Source organism: Bombina bombina, chromosome 1, assembly GCF_027579735.1.
Source record: "Bombina bombina isolate aBomBom1 chromosome 1, aBomBom1.pri, whole genome shotgun sequence".
Classification (NCBI taxonomy): domain Eukaryota; kingdom Metazoa; phylum Chordata; class Amphibia; order Anura; family Bombinatoridae; genus Bombina; species Bombina bombina.
Window position 1 is genome coordinate 1,364,834,418 of NC_069499.1, and position 19,690 is coordinate 1,364,854,107.

Consider the following 19,690-nt stretch of genomic DNA (forward strand, 5'->3'; position numbering starts at 1 on the left):
TCCTAAACATATACAATAAAAACTATGTTGTTAACCTTTTTGTGACTAATAGATGCTATACTGATCATGACTGTAGCTTAGAAATGTATTAAACTTCCAATTCTTGACCTATTCGAAACAAGCCTGAAAATCCCTCCCTCCCTGACAGCCACAATATGAGGGAGGTCAAAGGTTTCAATGCGTGAGCCATCCACAAGATGTCGGCGCACCCGGAAGTATTACAGTTTCCGCCCCGCCGATCAAGAGCAGCAGTGTCATTGTTGCTGCACCACCATGATGATGGGTAGTGGGATGAAGCTGTGGCCCGGAGGACCGGCACCGGGAGAATTACATGCCTTCCCCGGAGGTCTTACCAGAGCAACTGAGGGCCCGGTCAAACACACATTGTAAGAATGCTGGTATGGGGGGGTCAATGTTCTAACTATATATGGAAATGGCGAGAGAGAGGGATGAGACCCTCGTTAACACTATGATCATTTAGTCATGGGGTAGGAAATGCACTCTCGGTAAGTTAAAATGATGTATTAGAGTGAAACGGTCAGTGGTATAGAAGTTAAAGGAAGGCCCGGGAGTGGGGCAGTACCATGCGGTAAAAAGGGTATAAGATGGGGTTCGTGTGTTTTATGTCGTGTGAAAGGACCCTGGAAAAGATGCACTAAGGAAATACGGGCTGCAGAGAAACTAGCCTAAAAGTGTGTAGTTAGAGAAACACTTTATGTGAGAGATAAGATCACAACCTTTATTAAGGTAAAAATGTAATTTTGCATTACCAGGTCCCTAATGTTATGATGTTGGATAATGTATTCTGACTCTAAAGAGCTGTGTCATTATGTAGACTCGGCTTTCACTTTCGTTTTAAGTTATTTGGGTTTATCGATTTTTGCTTCCTTTAAAAGTCCAAAAGTAGCTAAAGGGGAAATCATTTTATCACTGCATTAGAGTACTTTAAAGGGATAGAAAAGTCAAAATGACACTTGCATGATTCAGATAGAGCATGTCATTTTAAGACATTTTTAAATTCACTTCTATTTCCAAATATGCTTTGTTCTCTTGGTATCCCTTGTTGAAAAAGAATCCACACAAATAACCTACACTAGTGGGAGCTAGCCGCTGATTAGTGCCTGCTCACATTTGTTTATTGTGAATTGCTAACTTGATGTGTTCATCTAGCTGTCAGTAGTGAAATGCTGTTCTTTCTGCAAAGGATAACAAGAGAATAAAGCAAATGTGATAATATTATTAAATTGGAATGTTGTTTAAAATTGTATGTTCTATCTAAATCATGAAAGAACATTTTGGGGTTTCCTGTCTGTGACCCTTCATAAAAAAGATGTTCTTAGGTTAAGGCAATCCAAACAGAACATAGCTAGTGATTTATGACAATGTGTGAATGCTGCTTCTGAGTTGCTGTTTCCAGCTCATCAATAGCAATGCATTGTGGCACCTGTAAGGGCTTTGTGGGTTTATAGGGGTTAAATATCTAGTAATAAAATGCTGTAACATATTAGAATATTTTTATGCTTCTTCAATATTCTAATTATAGAAACAAAATGGTATAATATTTAGTTAAATTGATCGTTAACTAAATGTTGGTGATATTTTAGATGGACTTTAATTGATCATTTCTAATGAAGATGCGCTGTAACTTACTTTTTAATCGAGTCGTGCCATTCTAATACTCCAGTCTCCCGCCACACACTTCAAAAGTCATTGTTTTTGTGAGCGAACGGTTTGAACTTTTTTTCCTATCAGCGCTCTATCCATATGGCACTTTTATTGTAGCTAGAGCACTGATTGTAGAACAGTTCAAACCATTTGCTCACAACAAATAGTACTTTTTGAAGTGTGCGGCGGGATCGTGCGACATTAAAATGGCATGGCTAGATTAAAAAGTAAGGTAAAGCAAATCTTCATTAGAAAAATCAAGTCCATCTAAAATATCACTAACATTCAGGATCTGATTATAAAAAGTGGAAAGTTTACCAACACTTCTCACACCATACCTAATGCAAAGTTTTATCAGAAATAGCATTTGCCAACAGAAGGTCCATTTCCATTATCTATAGTTAACCTGGATCAGATTATGAAACGCGTTAAATTCTTGTAAGAAGTCTGACTCTAGGTTTATGAATCCAGTGTACATTGCTTGCCTTCATTTTTACTTTTTTGTTTTTTTCCCCCTTCTCTGCAGGAATCCTATGGTTACTGGAACCTCAGTCTTGGGGGTGAAGTTTGATGGCGGAGTAATTATAGCTGCTGACATGTTAGGATCCTATGGCTCCCTTGCCAGGTTCCGTAACATTTCCAGGATAATGAAAGTGAATTCAAATACAATCTTGGGTGCATCTGGAGATTATGCAGATTATCAGTACCTTAAGACTGTTATTGATCAGATGGTGTAAGTGTTATCTTGCATCTTTTAAGCTAAAAAATATTTTATTCTACAAATCAACATGTTTAATATTGTAGGAATATATCTCTTTTCCCTTATGCTGTATGTGAAAATGTTTGCAGGAAACATCAAGCAATTTATATAGCTCAATTTTACACACCATATGTATGAAACATTGACAGTAAATATAATTTAATATGCACAATTTTCTTTTAAAGTGTATGTTTAATTGTATCATAGTTGAGTCTTGAAGGACCAGGAGTAGTTTGCATGTTAGACCAGAGTTTTTTACAATGATATGCTTTGCATTATATCAAACCTTGACTAATTCCCACAAATAGGGAACTGTGGCTCCTCAGATTTTACCCCTGTTTCCTAACCCCCCCCCCCCCTTATTTGTAAATAAACATGGGCTGGCACCTCAGTATTCTTGCTGTATCCTAAATCTGAAATAAATGTGTTAGAAGAATATATAAACTATATGGTTTGATGCTTGTGGACTGAGCCAGTAATGTTATATCTGTAGAATGGTGCTTAAAGTGAATTTTATGAGATGCAATGTCAATAGTCAATTCTTAAATCCACCAATGCAATCAACCTGGTTATTTGAGAAGCACTGTGGGTGTTTTATTGAATGAAGTAATTATTTATTGTATCTATTTGCTATTATAGGATTGATGAGGAGCTGCTAGGTGATGGTCACAGCTACAGCCCCAAGGCCATACATTCCTGGCTCACCCGTGTCTTTTACAATCGAAGGAGTAAAATGAACCCACTATGGAATACTGTGGTCCTTGGAGGTTTCTCTAATGGGGAGAGGTAGGTTCATAATGTTGGAATTCATGATCTGATCAATAAGAAATTACTTAGCAGTGATCAAATTCATTTTTCTTTGATATTACCTGGAGCACTGAGAATCCATATGTGGCCATTTAATTAATACAAACATTACAACTGAGAGGTGCTTCTTGTTAGAGAAAGATGATGGATTTATTCTGTCCAGTATGTGCCAAGAATATGAACCTGGAATGTAACATTTAGCGGGAGAGATACTCAAATTTTAAATTACCCTAGAGAAAAAAACTAATGAAAAAAATAATAGTGCAAGGCTGCAGCTCCCGGTAATGCATGCTCATTATCCTTGCATACAGTTGGAATAAATTAATTCTGTAATGGAATTGGGTAACGTAATCACCAAGCCATAGACCTATTGCTTAGCGTTATTAAGCAAGGTTTAAGGGTCTATTTGACTCTAAGGGCATGATAATCTAAAGAAAAAAATCTGTAGATACAGAAAGGGGGATGGAGCGCAGCCAGGGGGGAAAACACCAATCTAAGTGCAGATTTATTCACATAAACAACACATCAAAATGCGCACTTACAGACTAAACCCTCAAACATATGAGGTATGTGATTACAGATTCATACAGATGTCCACCATAAAGCGATACTTCATATCCAGAAGTGTAATATGACTCCAAAGACCCCTTGTCAAGCAATGTGTTAACAGCTCACTATATAGTAATACTGACCGGGGTTCTGTCCTTTATGCTATTATTTGTTGAAATCGCCTATAGCATTATATGCCCACAGTCACAATATAAAAGTTATTCACAGGGCTGTGCAAGGTTCGGGGGACATAGTCAATAACGTGTAAAAACACAGGAGGAGGTAAAAAATACTGTGGCGCGTAAGGCAACGCCCATCTCATATACGGAGGATATTGGTAAGCTGTGAGCAGCGGCGGATCCAAGCCGGCTTATATAGGATACTCGCTGCCACTGTATCTTTTACCTCCTGTGTTTTTACACGTTATTGACTATGTCCCCCGAACCTTGCACAGCCCTGTGAATAACTTTTATATTGTGACTGTGGGCATATAATGTTAACACATTGCTTGACAAGGGGTCTTTGGAGTCATATTACACTTCTGGATATGAAGTATCGCTTTATGGTGGACATCTGTATGAATCTGTAATCACATACCTCATATGTTTGAGGGTTTAGTCTGTAAGTGCGCATTTTGATGTGTTTATGTGAATAAAGTGCTAAGTGTTTTTAAAAAAATCTGCACTTAGATTGGTGTTTTCCCCCCTGGCTGCGCTCCATCCCCCTTTCTGTATCTACAGATTTTTTTTTTTCTCTTTTATACCTCATCTCTCATGGAGATCACATCAGTGTTTGGAAGGGACACCAAAAAGAAAAGGAACATCACTAAAAGGGAAGTTTGAAAGCTAATTTGACTTTATCTATTATTTTCATATATTATATTTTTATCCGGAAAAGACACTGAATGAGACTTTTGAAACTCATAGGACTATTCACCTATACTCAGTAATTGTGGATTATCCGGTGGTGATTTTAAACCATCTAACGGTATTAACACCCCCCCTTTGCATTTTTTCCTTTTATATGTGTTTAAATCCCAATGGTACATTTTTACTAGTATTATATGCAACTTTGGGCCTTTTTTCTCCCCTTGAGAATTGGCATAACTAACATATATATTTTTTTGTGGTGCTACCTAAGTATTATATATAATACTTTGTTCTTTTTAAATGATAATCTAAAGCTCTCCGTTTTGGCTAGAAACTCTAAGTCTCAGCAGTACTGTGAAACCCCTGAAATCATTTCAGGAATGCTAATTTTAGTTAGATCGTAGTTTATCCTGCTATGCAGGGTTCTGGATTTGAAGGACAAATTCAAGATAAGTCTCAAAAAAAATACACTATAGGGTCGATTTATCAACCCCTTCGCCTCCCTCTGACTCCTATTTATGAAGCAGCGGTCATCAGATCGCTGCTTTCCTAACCTTTCGCCACCTCATCCGACTGGGGATATTGCCATCTCCTAAATAACAAACAAGTTCTCAGTACAGGACTGAAGGGTGTGTACACTTTTAAAGCACTCACGTTTCTTAGTGGCTTGAACGGAAGAGCAGTGTTACTCTGGCTGAGAAAGTTAGTAGATTAAAATAAAACTTTTATTTCACTATAAAAAAATCAAATAAGACATACATATTAAGTCGTAACTTGCTGGAGGGGGAGAACAAATGCTCAATAACTATATCAATAGGCCTAGGATGTAGGTATTAATCAATGCTCTAAAGTGTAGTTATTACAGGTGTGATTCAAACCCACGGGCTAAGAGGTTCCCTAAATTAACAGAAGGGTACAAATGAGCAGGAATTCTGTGCCCATCGAACTGATGCAATAAAGATATACTGGGAATAATAAGGGCTTGCAACAATGTAACCAATTAATACCTGAATAATATCAATGTAACCTATGCTGCTGCAATAACATATGTTGGGTTTACCCTAAATATTGTAATTCCCATTATTTCATATTATCTCCTTACTGTAACACGGTTAACACTTGAGTGGCTGTAATTATGCTAGATCGCAGAGTGCACTGTTACATGTAATGGGAGTGTGTGAAGAAATAATAGAATTACTTTTTGTACCTATCTTTATCGCTATATACCGTGAGCATACTTTATAATATCTTACGGTGCCTATCCAATTTGTATATTACACGCGCATACATCCGCAGCGTGCATCTATCTAAAATAATATATTAAGGCACTTGAAGATAATGTTACACTATGTAAGTACACGGCAGCAGAGTTAATAGAGAGCTGTAGAGTGCGGTGCAAGCCTTCATCAACAAATAATAATCAGAACGGATCCCGATTGGTAAGTATAAGGGTGCAACAAAACTAGCAATGCTAAATTATACAGGCGCACATTTTCGCTGCGTGTTCTGTTAGATAATTGAGATGAAGCACCTCGTACAATACACTTAACCAGCAAAGACGTGCTTATTAAAACATCTATTTTATGGACACATAAAGACACGTTAACGTCCCCACTTATCCCCTGACATGTTTCGCCGCTGCCGGCTTTATCAAAGGGTACAGGCGCGCAGTTTGAACGGGTATTTATTGATTTTCGTCTAACCAATCAGGATGTGTCCGAGTTAGAGACAATCTCAGAATAGCTGTCACGTAACCTCTTCAGTAGTCTTGCGCTATTGATTAACCCTCATAATAGTTGGTAAGTGATAGTAATGCAATATAGTTTCTCTAGCGAAAATATCGATATGATATATTGGTCTATGTTAGGGTTTCGATATATAAGTAATATACCTTTTTATCCTTGCTATTGTCTTGTGAATAAACCTTTAAAATTATAAAGAGTCTACTTGATTCGTTTATATTTGAAGTGATATGTGATAAATATCGGGTTCTGCCTGGATTATCAGGGCAAGTGTATTGCGGACTCGGCTGTGCACAGGCGCTAAATAGCACTCGTGTGCAATGCTGAATTCCGGTAGCGGAATTCAGCCTGCCAGAAGCGAGCTGTGGCGGACAGGGATGCGTATGTGTGCACCGCTGCAGCTTGATAAATCGACCCCTAAAGATTTTTCAAGATTTCTCTCTATGCCAGACAAACATACTTGTATCACAAAAGTCAAGTTACCATCAATCTTGTTTTTGAGTCATTACCAAGAAGTAATTTTATTTAAGGACCAATAAATGCAGTAGAATTGTATAATAAGAAATTTAAAAGATTGCTTAATTTACCTGCCCTCTGTATCATGTGACAACCATCAGCCGATTATAGATTCATATACAGAATGTATACACTTGTGAACTTTTGCACATGCTGAGTAGGAGCTGGTTCCTCAATGTGTGCATAAAAAAGGAAAATGCAGATTGATAGTGAAAGTAAATTGGTTAGTTGTTTAAAATGACGTGCTTTATCTGAATTATGAACGTTCATTTTTACTTTATTGTCCCTTTAACCCCTTCGCTACCGAGAATTTCAGAGAAAAACTTGCCCAAAGTACCAGAATTTTTAGCATTTGGCTATCATATTTTTAAAGTAGACAACCTAGGGTATTGATCTAGGACCATTTTCGTATATTTGATTTTGTCCCCAACATTTTGCAAAACTTTGGGATTCTCGCTGTAATTATTTATACACAACTACTGCAGTCATAAGACAAATGGTTGTAAAAGCTTTTCCGGGGTCCCCTTTGTTCAGAAACAGCCGACATGCATGGCTTTGCAATTCTTTTTTGGCAATTAAGAAGGCTGCTAATTACAGCGCACTACACTTTTGAAATTCCAGGCGGTGAAGGGCTTAATCGGCTTGTAAGGTTAATTTTTGCTGCAGTGTAGGGCTTACCTTCCTACTGACACCTCTCCCACACACTGATCCTTTCCTGATCTGTCCCAAACAGCTCTTTTTTTTTTTTTTTTACTGGCAGATAGGATGCAGTTTAGGACTTCTTTATTTTTTTTTTTTAAAGTTAATGTTGTGTGGTAATCTATCCTCACCACCCACCTTCCTGACCTCTCTCCTCCTGTCCACTGTCATGTTTGTTATTCAAAACAGATAGTATTAATGCATATGCACTTGCAAATAAACAAAATATTTTTAAATTCTGCAAAAATTGCCTGCAAATAAACACACATACCTTTATATTTAAATTGGGATATTAGTTACACAATCTCAATATTCTGCATAGCCAGTCACCAACTTAGTGTCCCAGTGTTGACTGGTCCTAACACTACAAAACCAAACTTTGTGGATTTGTTAAAAAAGGGAGATCATGCAAATTTAAGCAACTTTCTAATTTACTCCTATTAATTTTTCTTTGTTCTCTTGGTATCTTCATTTGAAAAGCAGGAATGTAAGCTTAGGAGCCAGACCATTTTTTGTTTCAGCACCTAGGTAGCGTTTCCTGATTGGTGTCTAAATGTTGCCAGCAATCAGCAAGTGCTGAACCAAAATTAGGCCAGCTCCTAAGCTTACATTCCTGCTTTTCAAATGAAGCTACCAAGAGAACGAAGAAAAATTGATAATAGGAGATAATTAGAAAGTTGCTTATAATTGCATGATCCATCTGATTCATGAAAGAAAACAAAATGCTTTTAAAGCATCCCACCCAAGCTCAGGTTTTCTCATGACAGTGTTTAAGAGTTATATATAAAGCCAGGGAGTCTCATTCTAATATGCAGAGTTAAAGCAGGAATGGTTTAGCCGATAAAGTCAAAGTATTGTTGTGTTGGCACCAGAAAAATATTGGGGCACCCTGTAAGTTGGATGACTGGCTAAGCAGAATATGGCCATATTGTGTGACTAAGATCCCGATTTCATATAAAAGCATGGGTTTTTTTTTGGGGGGGGGGTTTACAGGCAATTCTTACATCATTTAAAAATGTTTTGTTTGGTCTCATTGGCTGCACTCCCAAAGATGTATTTAAACTTCTTGCAAGGTGTGCTAAAACAAACTGTGACCATGTTTGTTACTGGCAGCCTGTCTGTCAGTAACAATTTTTTTTTTTTCATTTTAGATCATATAAAATTTTAGATATTTTTCTGTAATGCAGGGTTCCACCCCCTCCTCCAAGTGACTACTGTAGGGTACCACCTCCCCCTTCTAAATGTTAATTTTCTGTAGTGTAGGGCTCCATCCCTTTCTCTCCCCTGTCTAACACTTTTGCTGTACTGTAGGGAACCCCTTCCCTCCCACCACTACTTCCCTCCCACCGAAGAATGATCATTGCAGAGAGTGACACACAGTATCACTCTCTGTAACTATTTGCGATCTGGCTTCATGCACAATCAGTACTCCCATATGAAGGCAGATGCCTTCTGCCCCCTGGTTGCAGCTCCCGCTCTTTTAGCTGACAGCGGGGACAACAACATGCACGCCTCTGTGTTTAACAACATTGGTACTATGTCAGCACAGTAAGCTGGGCAAAATACTGTGTGATGTAGTACCTACGTCCATTTGGCTCAAGTGGTTAAGATGGGTAAGATTATAGATTAGATAATTAACACTGGCCACTGTTATTTTGTTGCCTAACTTTTTTTTTTTTTTTTTCTTCAGTCTGTTATCACCCATGCTTAGGCCAGTTAGGGACAAATAAGTAGTAGGATAAGGCTTGCAAAATGTACTAAAAAAAGTGTTTCCCCTTAATCTGTTCCAAATGACTTGTTTATACCTAATACAGAATATTAAATATATAAGAAATTATTTCCTTGTGTGTAAACTCCTCTTAAAGGGACATGAAACCCAATTTTTTTTCTTTTATGATTTAGAAAGAGCATGCAATTTTAAACAACTTTCTAATTTACTTCTATTATCTAATTTGTTTTATTCTCTTGATATACTGTGATGAAAAGCATATCTAGATATGCTCAGTAGCTGCTGATTGGTTGCTGTACATAGATGCCTCATATGATTGGCTCACCCATGTGCATTGCTATTTCTTCAACAAAGGATAACTAGATAATAAAAGTAAATTGGAATGTTGTTTAAAATTGTATTCTCTACTTGAATCATAAAATAAATTTTTGGGGTTTAGTGTCCCTTTAAAGTACAGGAAAATGAGGTAAATTATCAAAGTATACTTTGTGTTTTATTTATTTAATTTAACCAGGAATAAACCTTTCATATTACTATCTCAAAGTGCTACTATTTAGATTTAAATCTCCTGACTTATCAGTATTAGTGACACAGTTTAGTGTGTTTTTTTTAAATGTAGCTTCCTTGGATATGTGGACAGGCTGGGTGTAGCCTATGAAGCACCAACAATTGCTACTGGTTTTGGAGCATATCTAGCTCAGGTGAGCACCTGCATTGTATTAATCTCAACAATTGTTAAATCAGTCTGTTCTACAGTTAATCACGTTGTTTGTTTTCTTAATAGTTTCTGCTTCTGTTTAGACAAGGTTTTTTTAAAGGGATAGATATGTCACGGGTTTCTTTTTGTTTCTTCAGTGGGTATTGAAAAGAATCACATTTTGTTGCTTTGCAGCCTGAAATAAAGACAGTTTTTGTTTATCCAGTTGTAATTACTCAGTGCAACTTATAACATCCAAGTGAAAGATAGAACACCAACATGTCAGGCAAAAATAAAGACAATTCAAAAAACAGAATCACTGATTTGGAAAAACTATCATCCCCCTCCTAAAATTACTTGTAAGCTCAATCAGGTGTAGCTAATCGCCTTCTCAATGGCACACACAAAGCCATTTGACCTTAAACTGTGATCGGCTGTGGGCATATTGATTAGCTCAGCATGAAAAGAGCCTAGAGCACCTCAGTCTCTGGTAGTGCAACTGAAGCAAATAATCAACTATGGGTGGCAAGGCACTGTCAAAAAAGTTCTCCGGGATAATGTGGACAGGCACAAGTCAGCAGATTGGATACAAGAAAATATCAAACACTTTATCAATGCCTAGAAGCACAGTGAAGTCTATCAAGAAGTGGAAGGTATTATGTATAACACAGACCCTCTCTGGATCAGGACGTTGCTCCAAACTGGATGAAAGAGCCAGGAGGAAACTGGTCAGAGAGGCTACCAAGAGGCCCACATCAACTCTGAAGCAGTTGCATGAATTTATGACAGTGGTCATTGTGTGCATGTGACAACAATATCACTAATGTGGCTTGTATGGGAGGGTTGCAAAAAAGCCACTCAAGAAAGGTCACACATGCAGTTATGACTGAGCTTTGCCCTAACACACCTAGAAGATTCTGAGGCCACATGGATAAAGGTGTTATGGTCAGATGAGACTAAAATTGAATTATTTGGCTTCAACACCAAACAATATGTCTCGAGGAAATACAATACAGCTCTTCATCCAAATAACACCACACCTACAGTAAAGCATGGAGGTGGTAATATTTTGTTATGGGGTTGTTTCTCTGCAGCAGGCACTGGAGTCCTTGTCAGGATAGAAGGAATAATAGATGGGGCAAAACACCAAATTCTTGAGGAAAAATCTGTTGCCCTCTGCCAGGAAGTTGTCAATGGGAAGGAGGTTTACCTTCCAACATGAAAATGACCCAAAGCACACATCAAAAATGACCACACAGTGAGGAAAAGGTGAATGTCCTTGCATGGCCTAGTCAGAGCCCAGACTTTAAACACCATTGAATATCTGTGGACTACAGTCTTCAAGTCATGCCACAAACGGTCACTATCAAATGTAACGGAACTGGAGCAGTTCTGCAAAGAAGAGTGGGCAAATATTGCACAGTCTAGATGTGCAAAGTTAGTAGAGACATATCCCAACAGACTAAAGGCCGTAATTAAAGCAAAATGTGGTTCAACAAAATACTGATCCTTTTTCCAAATTAGTGATTCTGTTTTTAAATTGTCTTTATTTTTGCCAGACATGTTGGTGTTATATCTTTCACTTGGATGTTAGAACTGTTCCACTGAGTAATTACAACTGTATAAACAAAAAATGTTTCTGTCTTTATTTCAGCCTGCAAAGCAACAAAATATAATTTATGCTTACCTGATAAATTCATTTCTCCTGTAGTGTAGTCAGTCCACGGGTCATCCATTACTTATGGGATTATAACTCCTCCCTAACAGGAAGTGCAAGAGGATCACCCAAGCAGAGCTGCTATATAGCTCCTCCCCTCTGTCATATCCAGTCATTCGACCGAAACCATACGAGAAAGGAGAAACTATAGGGTGCAGTGGTGACTGGAGTTTAATTAAAATTTAGACCTGCCGTAAAAACAGGGCGGGCCGTGGACTGACTACACTACAGGAGAAATTAATTTATCAGGTAAGCATAAATTATATTTTCTCCTGTTAAGTGTAGTCAGTCCACGGGTCATCCATTACTTATGGGATACCAATACCAAAGCTAAAAGTACACTGATGACGGGAGGGACAGGCAGGATCTTTACACGGAAGGAACCACTGCCTTTAGAACCTTTCTCCCAAAAACAACCTCCGAAGAAGCAAAAGTGTCAAATTTGTAAAATTTTGAAAAAGTGTGAAGTGAAGACCAATTTGCAGCCTTGCAAATCTGTTCAACAGAGGCCTCATTCTTAAAGGCCCAAGTGGAAGCCACAGCTCTAGTAGAATGAGCTGTAATCCTTTCAGGAGGCTGCTGTCCAGCAGTCTCATAGGCTAAACGTATTATGCTACGAAGCCAAAAAGAGAGAGAGGTAGCCGAAGCTTTTTGACCTCTCCTCTGTCCAGAATAAACAACAAACAGAGAAGAAGTTTGACGAAAATCTTTAGTTGCCTGCAAATAAAATTTCAGGGCACGGACGACGTCCAGATTGTGCAAAAGTCTTTCCTTCTTTGAAGAAGGGTTAGGGCACAATGATGGAACAACAATCTCTTGATTGATATTCTTGTTAGTGACTACCTTAGGTAAGAACCCAGGTTTAGTACGCAGAACTACCTTGTCTGAATGAAAAATCAGATAAGGAGAATCACAATGTAAGACCGATAACTCAGACTCTTCGAGCCGAGGAAATAGCCATTAAAAACAGAACTTTCCAAGATAACAGCTTGATATCGATGGAATGAAGGGGTTCAAACGGAACACCTTGCAGAACGTTAAGAACTAAGTTTAAGCTCCACGGCGGAGCAACAGTCTTAAACACAGGCTTAATCCTAGCCAAAGCCTGACAAAAAGCCTGAACGTCTGGAACTTCTGCCAGACGTTTGTGTAAAAGGATAGACAGAGCTGAAATCTGTCCCTTTAACGAACTAGCAGATAAACCCTTTTCTAAACCCTCTTGTAGAAAAGACAATATCCTAGGAATCCTAACCTTACTCCATGAGTAACTCTTGGATTCGCACCAATATAAGTATTTACGCCATATTTTATGGTAAATTTTCCTGGTAACAGGTTTCCTAGCCTGTATTAAGGTATCAATCACTGACTCCGAGAATCCACGCTTTGATAGAATCAAGCGTTCAATCTCCATGCAGTCAGCCTCAGAGAAATTAGATTTGGATGTTTGAAAGGACCCTGAATCAGAAGGTCCTGTCTCAGAGGCAGAGACCATGGTGGACAGGACGACATGTCCACTAGATCTGCATACCAGGTCCTGCGTGGCCACGCAGGCGCTATTAGAATCACCGATGCTCTCTCCTGTTTGATCCTGGCAATCAATCGAGGAAGCATCGGGAAAGGTGGAACATATAAGCCATGTTGAAGACCCAAGGTGCTGTCAGAGCATCTATCAGCACCGCTCCCGGGTCCCTGGACCTGGATCCGTAACAAGGAAGCTTGGCGTTCTGGCGAGACGCCATGAGATCCAGATCTGGTTTGCCCCAATGATGAAGCAGTTGGGCAAACACCTCCGGATGAAGTTCCCACTCCCCCGGATGAAAGGTCTGGCGACTTAGAAAATCCGCCTCCCAGTTCTCCACGCCTGGGATGTGGATCGCTGACAGGTGGCAAGAGTGAGACTCTGCCCAGCGAATTATCTTTGAGACTTCCATCATCGCTAGGGAACTCCTTGTTCCTCCTTGATGGTTGATGTAAGCCACAGTCGTGATGTTGTCCGACTGAAACCTGATGAACCTCAGAGTTGCTAACTGAGGCCAAGCCAGAAGAGCATTGAAAATTGCTCTTAATTCCAGAATGTTTATTGGAAGGAGTCTCTCCTCCTGAGTCCATGATCCCTGAGCCTTCAGGGAATTCCAGACTGCGCCCCAACCTAGAAGGCTGGCGTCTGTTGTTACAATCGTCCAATCTGGCCTGCGGAAGGGCATCCCCTTGGACAGATGTGGCCGAGAAAGCCACCATAGAAGAGAATCTCTGGTCTCTTGATCCAGATTTAGCAGAGGGGACAAATCTGAGTAATCCCCATTCCACTGACTTAGCATGCACAATTGCAGCGGTCTGAGATGCAGGCGCGCAAATGGTACTATGTCCATTGCCGCTACCATTAAGCCGATTACCTCCATGCACTGAGCCACTGACGGGTGTTGAATGGAATGAAGGACACGGCAAGCATTTAGAAGTTTTGATAACCTGTCCTCCGTCAGGTAAATTTTCATTTCTACAGAATCTATAAGAGTCCCTAGAAAGGGAACTCTTGTGAGTGGCAATAGAGAACTCTTTTCTACATTCACCTTCCACCCATGCGACCTTAGAAATGCCAGAACTAACTCTGTATGAGACTTGGCAGTTTGGAAACTTGACGCTTGTATCAGAATGTCGTCTAGGTACGGAGCTACCGCTATGCCTCGCGGTCGTAGTACCGCCAGAAGAGAGCCCAGAACCTTTGTAAAGATTCTTGGAGCCGTAGCTAACCCGAAGGGAAGAGCTACAAACTGGTAATGCCTGTTTAGGAAGGCAAATCTTAGATACCGGTAATGATCCTTGTGAATCGGTATGTGAAGGTAGGCATCCTTTAAATCCACTGTGGTCATGTACTGACCCTCTTGGATCATGGGAAGATGGTTCGAATAGTTTCCATTTTGAACGATGGAACTCTTAGGAATTTGTTTAGGATCTTTAAGTCCAAGATTTGTCTGAAGGTTCCCTCTTTTTTGGGAACCACAAACAGATTTGAATAGAATCCTTGCCCGTGTTCCGACCGCGGAACTGGGTGGATCACTCCCATTAGTAAGAGGTATTGTACACAGCGTAGAAACGCCTCTTTCTTTATCTGGTTTGCTGATAACCTTGAAAGATGAAATCTCCCTTGTGGAGGAGAAGCTTTGAAGTCCAGAAGATATCCCTGAGATATGATTTCCAACGCCCAGGGATCCTGGACATCTCTTGCCCAAGCCTGGGCAAAGAGAGAAAGTCTGCCCCCCACTATATCCGTTTCCGGATCGGGGGCCCTCACTTCATGCTGTCTTAGGGGCAGCAGCAGGTTTTCTGGCCTGCTTGCCCTTGTTCCAGGACTGGTTGGGTTTCTAACTTTTTATCCATTGGATCTGAAAAAGCACAGCTATCCTCCACCGGGATAGTGGTGCGCTTAGCCAGAGTAGAAACTGCTCCCTCCACCTTAGGGACCGTCTGCCATAGGTCCCGTGTGGTGGCGTCTATTGGAAACATTTTTCTAAATATAGGAGGGGGTGAAAAGGGCACACCGGGTCTATCCCACTCCTTGTTAACAATTTCTGTAAGCCTTTTAGGTATAGGAAAAACGTCAGTACACGCCGGTACCGCAAAATATTTATCCAGCCTACATACTTTCTCTGGAATTGCAACCGTGTTACAATCATTCAGAGCCGTAATACCTCCCCTAGTAATACACGGAGGTTCTCAAGCTTAAATTTAAAATTTGAAATCTCTGAATCCAGTTTACTTGGATCAGATCCGTCACCCACAGAATGAAGCTCTCCGTCCTCATGTTCTGCAAATTGTGACGCAGTATCAGACATGGCTCTACTATTATCAGGGCACTCTGTTCTTACCCCAGAGTGATCGCGTTTACCTCTTAATTCTGGCAATTTAGATAGTACTTCAGTCATAACATTAGCCATGTCTTGCAAAGTGATTTGTATGGGCCGCCCTGATGTACTTGGCGCCACAATATCACGCACCTCCTGAGCGGGAGGCGAAGGTACTGACACGTGAGGAGAGTTAGTCGGCATAACTTCCCCCTCGTTGTCTGGTGATATTTTTTTAACATATAAAGTTTGACTTTTATTCAAAGTAACATCTATACATTGAGTGCACAAATTTCTATTGGGCTCCACATTGGCCTTTAAACATAGTGAACAAACAGATTCATCTGTGTCAGACATGTTTAAACAGACTAGCAATAACACTAGCAAGCTTGGAAAAAACTTTTAAATAAATTTACAAGCTATATAAAAAACGCTACTGCGCCTTTAAGAAACATAAAAATGTGACACAGTTGAATTAACAATGAACCAAATATGTTAAAACAACCAAATTTTAACAGAAAATGTATAAAGTTAGCAGAGGATTGCACCCACCAGCAAAAGGATGATTAACCCCTTAATACCCAAAACGGATAACAGTTGAAGTAATAAACGTTTTTATCACAGTCAAACACACTGTCACAGGTCTGCTGTGACTGATTACCTCCCTCAAAACTAGTTTTGGAGACCCCTGGGCTCTGTAGAGACGTCCTGGATCATGGAGGAAGAAATAGGAAGACTGTGACTAAATTTTTACTGCGCAATAAAGCGCTAAAATAGGCCCCTCCCACTCATATTACAACAGTGGGGAAGCTCAGTAAACTGTTTTTATGCAGAAAAAAATGACAGCCATGTGGTAAAAATCATGCCCATAAAGTTTTATCACCAAGTACCTCAGAAAAAACGATTAACATGCCAGTAAACGTTTTAAAATTGAAAATTATGAAGTGTTATTAATAAGCCTGCTGCTAGTCGCTTTCACTGCAGTGCAGGCTCAAATATTACTTTAATATTGACAGTATTTTCTTAGTGAAATTCCATTCCCCAGAAATACCTCAGAGTATACATACATACATATCAGCCTGATACCAGTCGCTACTACTGCATTTAAGGCTGCACTTACATTACATCGGTATTAGCAGTATTTTCTCAGCCAATTCCATTCCATAGAAAATAATTTACTGCACATACCTCCTTGCAGGTGGCCCTGCATGCTATCCCCTGTTCTGAAGTTACCTCACTCCTCAGAATGGCCGAGAACAGCAAGTGGATCTTAGTTACGACCGCTAAGATCATAGAAAACTCAGGCAGATTCTTCTTCTAAAGCTGCCTGAGAACAAACAACACACTCTGGTGCTGTTTAAAATAACAAACTTCTGATTGAAGAAATAAAAACTAAGTTTAACACACCACAGTCCTCTCACACGTCCTATCTTTAGTTAGGTGCAAGAGAATGACTGGATATGACGTAGAGGGGAGGAGCTATATAGCAGCTCTGCTTGGGTGATCCTCTTGCACTTCCTGTTAGGGAGGAGTTATAATCCCATAAGTAATGGATGACCCGTGGACTGACTACACTTAACAGGAGAAAATGTGATTATTTTCTACAGGGATGATTCTTTTCAATACCCACTGTACATTTAATAATTGTACTGTAATCTAACTTTCTTATTTTACAATAATTCCTATATATTAAACCTCAATGCGTATTTGGTGGCATTGCATATATTCCTATTTTTAATAATGGCACACCCCCAATGGATTTTTATACATCATTCATCATAACTAATAAGAACTGTTTAAGTTTAAAGAAAAAAGTAATTTGAGTATATATAATATTTTATTAATACATGTTGATTTGTACCTTTCGGAACTAAACTAATGCTGAACATAGTGGCCGCATTCGTCAATTTTCGAAGCCATATTTTTGTGTAAGTGCAGATTTTAGTGTGTTGCACTTACACAAGAATAAATCTGAATGCAAATGCCTAGTTTTATTGATCACATTGTTACAGTAGTTTCTTCAAGCATTTCAAAACCATGCAAAGGCGTATAAAATTACGCCATGAGATTTTTATATACAATGTTTGCAATATATTGTCATTCTTTATTTTACCCCTTGTCATGTAATTTGGCTCCGAAAATTGAGCAATTTCTAATTGTTCAGAACTTGAAATGCACCCTGCTAACTTATTAAGGCTAACCCTACTACATATATGTCCATAATTGGCTTTATCAGGTCACTGCAAAACAATGCATTTTATGCAAACTTTATGACAGTGACTAGCTTTCTTGTCTGCAGACTAAAGCCTAGATTGGCTCCCCCAAATAAGGCAAATGTTGGGTGGCCTTTGCCTATTGCAAAATAATTGTCTTAAAGGGACAATATACACCAATTGTCATATAACTGCATGTAATAGACACTACTATAAAGAAGAATATGCACAGATACCGATATAAAAATACAGTTTAAAACCTTTTAAAAACTTACTTAGAAGATCTTAAAAGCTCCCAGTTTACCACTTTTGATGAGGTTTGGCTGGGACACTCAGTGAAAGGGGCTGGGGAAACCAGAAGAGCAGACCCCCCCCCCCCCCCTTTGCATATGAAGACATCACATAAACAGGAGCTTGTAAACGCATGTATACATCTGACACTGTGGGGTCTTGGTTAGGAGTCTGAAAATCAACACAATGTTGTTAAGAAAATAATCAAAACTATACATAGTTACAAAAATGGATCATCTACAAAACATTTATGCAAAGAAAAATCTAGTGTACAATGTCCCTTTTTAAGAACGATATATGTGTATGTGTGTGTGTGTGTGTATATGTATGTATATATATATATATATATATATATATATATATATATATATATATATATATATATATATATATATATATATATCTATATCCTTTACTGATTTGTTATTTTATAGCTAGCTACAACATAAATGTCTAGTAATCACAATACCCCTTTAAATAAATGTTGTTGTTTTTTGTTTGTTTTTTATTATTAATACGTTGCAGCCATTGATGAGAGAGGTAGTGGAGAACAAACCCAGCCTAACAAAGGACGAGGCCCGTCAGCTGGTGGAACGCTGCATGAAGGTGCTTTATTACAGGGATGCCCGCTCTTATAACAGGGTAAGTACCCAGGACAAAAAAAATACATTTAATCCTATACATAGAATGCTTTAGAATACTTTCTGTTGCACCATGAAATACCTTTTTATAATCCTAATCCTCTACATAGAATACTTCTTTTCTTTTGTGTTGCAGTATGAGATTGCTACTGTAACGGAGAGTGGAGTAGAGATTGAAGGGCCTCTGTCTTCAGAAACCAACTGGGATATTGCTGATCTTATCAGGTGAGTTCTTTGGTAACTTAAAACATTTTATTATTTCTCTTACAGTTCTGGAATTAATTGGATTATTTTGTTTCTTGCAGTGGATTTGAATAAAGACAGAAGAACTGAATTTGTATGTTTACTTTCCCTTTTGCCTGTTGCTGTATTCTAATAAACAATTTTTTTGTAAATGACAAATTAGATGATCAAGCTTCAATTTTGTCTGTTTTCAACTTAATTTAAAGTTTTAATAAGAAAACAAAAAATGTTACACCATTTTGTTTTTTTACAGTAGGATTAATCATTAGCATCTATTAAATATATGTTTTTGTAAGACTGTTATGTGTGCATATGTAGAGATATAAGAATACAAAAAGTTACTAATACATAAACATGAATTCTTACATATTGATAGTTTGCTAAAATATTAAAGGGACAGTAAAGTCAAAATTAAACTTTCACGATTTCAGATAGAGCATACCATTTTAAACAATTTTCCAATTCACTTATCAATTTTGCTTAGTTCTCCTGCTATCCTTTTGTTAAAGAGTAATCTTAGGTGAGCTTGAAAGCGTGCACGTGTCCGTAGCCATCAGGAAATGTTTGCAAAATGTTTAAAACAATGTTATACATAGTTGCAAACTGCTTTCATAGAGTGTCTGTAGAATTATGACAGCTGTGTATGCAACTATGTATAACATTGCTATAAACATTGTTGTATACAATGCTGCCAGATGGCTAAAGACACGTGC

The 19,690-nt window shown here is 38.7% G+C and overlaps 1 protein-coding gene across 1 annotated transcript; it reads left to right on the top strand.

Moving 5' to 3' along the window:
• Positions 1-222: 222 nt before the first annotated feature.
• On the top strand, positions 223-19,136 carry PSMB4 (proteasome 20S subunit beta 4). The gene is made up of 7 exons (XM_053703950.1): positions 223-386; positions 2,192-2,398; positions 3,065-3,211; positions 9,956-10,037; positions 18,619-18,735; positions 18,871-18,959; positions 19,040-19,136. Exons 1-7 carry the CDS (start codon positions 274-276, stop codon positions 19,050-19,052), a joined length of 768 nt encoding a protein of 255 aa, XP_053559925.1. The 5' UTR covers positions 223-273; the 3' UTR covers positions 19,053-19,136.
• Positions 19,137-19,690: the final 554 nt, after the last annotated feature.